The 7,258-nt window shown below is 40.7% G+C and overlaps 1 protein-coding gene across 2 annotated transcripts in view; it reads left to right on the forward strand.

Annotated features, from left to right (window-relative positions):
* The window catches only part of LOC310778145 (uncharacterized protein), a 17,150-nt gene extending 10,222 nt beyond the window's left edge, over positions 1–6,928 (forward strand). For both annotated transcript variants that reach the window (XM_083638493.1, XM_083638492.1), the window contains exons 14-16: positions 2,156–2,207; positions 3,585–3,692; positions 4,042–6,928. In XM_083638493.1, coding sequence (XP_083494619.1) covers positions 2,156–2,207; positions 3,585–3,692; positions 4,042–5,018 — 1,137 coding nt within the window. In that variant the 3' untranslated portion in view covers positions 5,019–6,928. The remainder of the gene's footprint in view (positions 1–2,155; positions 2,208–3,584; positions 3,693–4,041) is intronic.
* Positions 6,929–7,258: the final 330 nt, after the last annotated feature.

Consider the following 7,258-nt stretch of genomic DNA (forward strand, 5'->3'; position numbering starts at 1 on the left):
CATAACATGTCATAACATAACATGTCGTAACATAACATGTCATAACATAACATGTCATAACATAACATGTCATAACATAACATGTCATAACATAACATGTCGTAACATAACATGTCGTAACATAACATGTCATAACATAACATGTCATAACATAACATGTCATAACATAACATGTCATAACATAACATGTCGTAACATAACATGTCATAACATAACATGTCGTAACATAACATGTCATAACATGTCGTAACATAACATGTCGTAACATAACATGTCATAACATAACATGTCGTAACATAACATGTCGTAACATAACATGTCGTAACATAACATGTCGTAACATAACATGTCATAACATAACATGTCATAACATAACATGTCATAACATAACATGTCATAACATAACATGTCATAACATAACATGTCATAACATAACATGTCGTAACATAACATGTCGTAACATAACATAACATGTCATAACATAACATGTCATAACATAACATGTCGTAACATAACATAACATGTCATAACATAACATGTCGTAACATAACATGTCATAACATAACATGTCATAACATAACATGTCATAACATAACATGTCATAACATAACATGTCGTAACATAACATGTCGTAACATAACATGTCATAACATAACATGTCATAACATAACATGTCATAACATAACATGTCATAACATAACATGTCGTAACATAACATGTCATAACATAACATGTCATAACATGTCGTAACATAACATGTCGTAACATAACATGTCATAACATAACATGTCATAACATAACATGTCGTAACATAACATGTCGTAACATAACATGTCGTAACATAACATGTCGTAACATAACATGTCATAACATAACATGTCATAACATAACATGTCATAACATAACATGTCGTAACATAACATGTCATAACATAACATGTCGTAACATAACATGTCGTAACATAACATGTCATAACATAACATGTCATAACATAACATGTCATAACATAACATGTCATAACATAACATGTCGTAACATAACATGTCATAACATAACATGTCGTAACATAACATGTCGTAACATAACATGTCGTAACATAACATGTCGTAACATAACATGTCGTAACATAACATGTCATAACATAACATGTCATAACATAACATGTCGTAACATAACATGTCGTAACATAACATGTCGTAACATAACATGTCGTAACATAACATGTCGTAACATAACATGTCGTAACATAACATGTCGTAACATAACATGTCGTAACATAACATGTCGTAACATAACATGTCGTAACATAACATGTCATAACATAACATGTCATAACATAACATGTCATAACATAACATGTCATAACATAACATGTCATAACATAACATGTCATAACATAACATGTCGTAACATAACATGTCATAACATGTCATAACATAACATGTCATAACATAACATGTCGTAACATAACATGTCATAACATGTCGTAACATAACATGTCATAACATAACATGTCATAACATAACATGTCGTAACATAACATGTCATAACATAACATGTCGTAACATAACATGTCATAACATAACATGTCATAACATAACATGTCATAACATAACATGTCGTAACATAACATGTCGTAACATAACATGTCGTAACATAACATGTCGTAACATAACATGTCGTAACATAACATGTCGTAACATAACATGTCGTAACATAACATGTCGTAACATAACATGTCATAACATAACATGTCATAACATAACATGTCGTAACATAACATGTCGTAACATAACATGTCATAACATAACATGTCATAACATAACATGTCATAACATAACATGTCATAACAAGATGAGCAGCTGTGTGTGCAGGTACAGTAAAGAGCGCGTCGTAACATAACGCAGGACTGACAAGTGGGGAATGCCTTTCTGGCAATAGAGAGGCAAAGTGACCACCTACTTCCTGCTTCAGCACTGTACCAGAGATTTTTATCCGCCATTTATTTTCCCATAGACATTTCGTAAAATGCTTATAAAAATAGTTTTACTTACACTGCTGAAGCAGGAAGTAGGCGGTCACTTTGTCTCTCTATGGTGCCTCTCTCTCTTCTCAGTCTTCTATTTTATTTATTAATTTGTTAACTTGTTTGTAGGTGTGGCAGTCAGATCCTGCTCTGCGTGGGAAAAGAATTCTGTGTCCTGACTGTGAGTTTACTCAAGATACCGTATTGGCCCAAATATAACACATACGTGTGTGTGTGTGTGTGTGTGTGTGTGTGTGTGTGTGTGTGTGTGTGTGTGTGTGTGTGTGTGTGTGTGTGTCTACTTATATTCAGAGTCTAGACTTTTAAATGTCATTATACATTCAAAACAACACATGGCGACAAATATCTGTAAAACGAGTGTCCCCTTCAAATGAGCCACCGTCTCTCACAACTAGCCTACAGTGCCAGGTATCATATAGTATACATCTATACATCTATAGCTGTTCTGTTGTCCTACAGACACACACAGGAGATGTGGCATGATGCATCTATAGCTGTTCTGTTTTCCTACAGACACACACAGGAGATGTGGCATGCTACATCTATAGCTGTTCTGTTTTCCTACAGACACACACAGGAGATGTGGCATGATGCATCTATAGCTGTTCTGTTTCCTACAGACACACACAGGAGATGTGGCATGCTACATCTATAGCTGTTCTGTTGTCCTACAGACACACACAGGAGATGTGGCATGCTACATCTATAGCTGTTCTGTTTTCCTACAGACACACACAGGAGATGTGGCATGATGCATCTATAGCTGTTCTGTTTCCTACAGACACACACAGGAGATGTGGCATGCTACATCTATAGCTGTTCTGTTGTCCTACAGACACACACAGGAGATGTGGCATGCTACATCTATAGCTGTTCTGTTTCCCTACAGACACACACAGGAGATGTGGCATGCTACATCTATAGCTGTTCTGTTTCCCTACAGACACACACAGGAGATGTGGCATGATGCATCTATAGCTGTTCTGTTTCCCTACAGACACACACAGGAGATGTGGCATGCTACATCTATAGCTGTTCTGTTTCCCTACAGACACACACAGGAGATGTGGCATGCTACATCTATAGCTGTTCTGTTGTCCTACAGACACACACAGGAGATGTAGCATGCTACATCTATAGCTGTTCTGTTGTCCTACAGACACACACAGGAGATGTAGCATGCTACATCTATAGCTGTTCTGTTTCCCTACAGACACACACAGGAGATGTGGCATGCTACATCTATAGCTGTTCTGTTTCCCTACAGACACACACAGGAGATGTGGCATGATGCATCTATAGCTGTTCTGTTGTCCTACAGACACACACAGGAGATGTGGCATGATGCATCTATAGCTGTTCTGTTTCCCTACAGACACACACAGGAGATGTGGCATGATGCATCTATAGCTGTTCTGTTGTCCTACAGACACACACAGGAGATGTGGCATGATGCATCTATAGCTGTTCTGTTGTCCTACAGACACACACAGGAGATGTGGCATGCTACATCTATAGCTGTTCTGTTTCCCTACAGACACACACAGGAGATGTGGCATGCTTGCTGTGGCAGCTTTGGTGTTTGTGGTTGTTGTGGCATTGCTGGGACTCCTCATACACCACCTGACCCAGAAAGGAGCTCCAGGTCAGTTCACTTGCCTTTTCAGTAGTGTGTTTATGGTAGTGAAATAGGTAGTGAAATAGGTAGTGAAATAGGTAGTGAAATAGGTAGTGAAATAGGTAGTGAAATAGTAACCCTTGTTTTTCACATCTCATTTAACATGGTTATTATCTCTGACTCTTGGTTTGCTTGTATGGTTCTATTTTCAGCTTACCAATAACACTAATTCTACTAATTATCTCGAAACTTTTTATTTCTATACTAACAACACCAAAGAGAAAGTTGAAATTCAGACAACAAATCATAGATTGCAATTATTCCCTCTTTTTCCTGGTCTTGTCTAATTTCTTTGCCCGTCCTCCCCTACCTGTAGGCTGGCTGTGTATCCAGAAACCTGTGCTGCTGGTGTGCTCGTCAGAGCAGTCTGCCCACGTGTCTGCTGTGTGCGCGTTAGCCTCCATCCTGCAGGGGGAGCTGTGTGCTTCGGTACGCATGGCCCTGTGGGCCCAGAGCTCACAAAGGCAGGCTGGGGCCGGAGTGGCAGATCTGGGCCCACTTCCCTGGCTGTATGGTCAATGGGAAGCCGTGCTTAAGGCACAAGGAAAAGTGCTGATTATTTGGAGTCCTGAAGCCAAGAGGTCCTATGACAAGTGGAGAGAGGAACGGGCAGAACTGGATAGGAGAGACAGACAGGAAGAAGAAAACAGCAAAGCAGAGGTGAGATATGAGGAAATAAGAGTAGAGATGGAGAAGGATTTCAAAGTAAAAGGAAAGCTAGGAAAGTGTCGAAAAGAGAAAGCTGCTGGGAAAGAAGATTCTGTTAAGTTATTTGATGATAAAGCCTGGGAGCCTTCTTCAGTGACGGGGCCGGTGTTCATGGCTGCCCTGTCCTGCCTACAGGGGGCGCTGCGGGAGTGCAAAGGCCGTGGAGTCGCCTTTGTCTACTTCCAGGGCCTGGGCCACGGCAGGGACATCCCTAAGGACTTCAGAGGAGTCCCTCGATACTGCTTACCACAGGACTTTAGGGGGTTGATCCAGGAGCTGGGAGGAACGGCTCGATCCGGGTGGCGCTGTTGGCCCAGACTCCTGTCCAAAATACTGTCACTATGGTTGGCACGGCGCCTGGCCCACAGACTAAGAACATGGCTGCCACAGACGCAAGGAAAGACAATACAACGGTCATCACAGGAAGTGATGTCAGAGAGGACACAGAGCACACAGGAAGTGATGTCAGAGAGGACACTGTCGGCCAACATGACGAGGCCAGAGCAAGAGCCTCTTTACGGGTCGCCATGGAGACGAGAGGAGCTTGACTCGTCGCCATGGAGACGAGAGGAGCTGGACTCTTAGGTTTCACCTGCCTGACGGGGACACACCTGTAACACGAGGCGAGGGACACGGGACCCGCTGTTACATTGTGACAGCGGCTCACTCAATAACAACTATTCATTACTCTGCACCAGAATGTTAGAACACCACCACTTGTTTTGCCTATTAAAGGAACACTCCGCCAATTTTCAACCAGCTTTGTATCATTACAAAATCAGTAGTTTATCTGAAAACTGTAAACAGTTTTGTAGGCATTCATTTAGTTTGACAGTTATTGAGGGTTGATTTGAGTTAAGTTATGGACCAGTGATGAAATTTGTGCATGAATGACATCACTGGTCCACAACTTAACTCACATCAACTCTCAATAACTGTCAAACTAAATGAATGGCTGCAAAACTGTTTACAGTTTTCGGATATACTACTGATTTTGCAATGATACAAAGCTGGTTGAAAATCGGCGGAGTGCTCCTTTGAGAAAAGCGAGATATATTCTGTGACGTCTCCTGCACTTGGCCTCAAACAGTAGTCTCTTAAAACACCCGTAGTCTCCCGCAATTTGCAAATGCTCCCATCTACCCAATAACCAATCTGTACTTCATGCATACATTCATATATGTGTCGTGATTGATCGATTATCATCCTCCAGTCTTTTTGGCCAAATTCTAACAGGCTTAAAGTACAGACTATCTCTGTCTGGAGTGTTCAAAGAATGTGAAAGAGATAGGCTTACTTGAGAGTCTGCTCAAACAGAGTCGTTTTATGTTGTGTTGTTTTCACCACTGAAGCCGTGTTGAACACCTGCCCTATGCGTGTAAATATGCTAACCGTTATGTAAAGCTGTTTGCACAGTGAACACACATCAGTTGAGTTCATGAATGCCTTCAGTGTGTGAATGTGTTGTCCTTCAAACACAGCTGAGCTGCGGCGCACATCCAAACTCACCAAGCTTTCCTTGGAACAGTATTATCCTGCTGCAGCAAGTGAGAAGATGGCAGTTGGCAGTTAGCCGCCCATATCTTATGTTCTTGCAATTCAGTTTGACTCAACTTGAACCTGCCGTGTGTGTTTTTGAACCAGTACCAGTCTGCTGGAGTTCTCTTTAGAGTTCCAGGCTGCAGTTCCAGTACACATATTCTGACACACCCTACCTCTCCTGTATGAATTCTATGGCACATATAACTGACATGGTTTTGAACCAGTTTTATCCAAGGCTATGAACAAAAAAACAAAACCGATTTTTTTTTCTTTCACTTCTATCAATATCTAATTTCTTTTTTTTACCCAGGCATATTGCAACTGTTCATTCAGCAACCATTCTGCTCATAATGATATGATTATTGGTATCACAAGGAGCAAGAAGTCTTAGTTCTCTGTGTCCTTGCTGGATATCACAACTGTGGTTAACGTTTACCTCAGTGTTTGTGTGCCCCCCCCCCCCCCAGCCAGTATTATTAAAATTTCATCAACGGCACATAAGTTGAACAACGGCTTACCTCAGAGATCTCACAGCATTAGAGCTAGAAAAGCGTCATTGTGGTACTGTCCCATGTCAAATTGTAATGCAGGAATCCCATGACTAAGTTCAACAGTAAACAAAACGCAAAGCAAGCTTAAACTGTAAAGATGTTTACGAAGCTCAGGTGGGTGAGAAGCTATGGTTTGTCAACTAGACAACAATAAATGCACTGCGCTGCCCCTTTAAGAAATGTCATCAGTGGGATTTATGACATCACTGATGATGTCATCAGTGGGACAGACAAACAGACAGAGCCCCAGCTCCCATTTATATACTGATGATGATGATATTTGTTCAGTCAGTGTCGCTGTATTGACAATTTGTTCAGTCATCTCCTACTTCACTTTTTTCAAGGCTATTAAGTTGTTCCATAGCCTGCAGCACACTGTTGGTATAAAGTATTCAATTAAGTATTGCCTCATTAAAAAGCTTTTCTCTATGATTATTGTGGTAAGAATCTCAACTGAATCTGGTTGGTGGCATTCAGATATCTTAAAATGTGCTTTGTCATGCTCCATACATCATGCCACCATGACAAATTATGATTCACCTGCTTTACAGGAGGAGTCAGGAGGTGAACATGTTAGGTCACATACCTGCTAGAAGCCATTTGTGCGCCAACATCTCAACTTTAGACAGACAAGATTTTGGAGAGAAACAGGGAAGGGAATGTGTAATGAAGCAAATTTCGTGAAACATGACCAGCGTTGGGCAAGTTACTGTCAAAATGTAATACATACTA

The sequence above is a fragment of the Poromitra crassiceps genome (genome assembly GCF_964638095.1).
Source record: "Poromitra crassiceps genome assembly, chromosome: 6".
Taxonomy (NCBI): Eukaryota; Metazoa; Chordata; class Actinopteri; order Beryciformes; family Melamphaidae; genus Poromitra; species Poromitra crassiceps.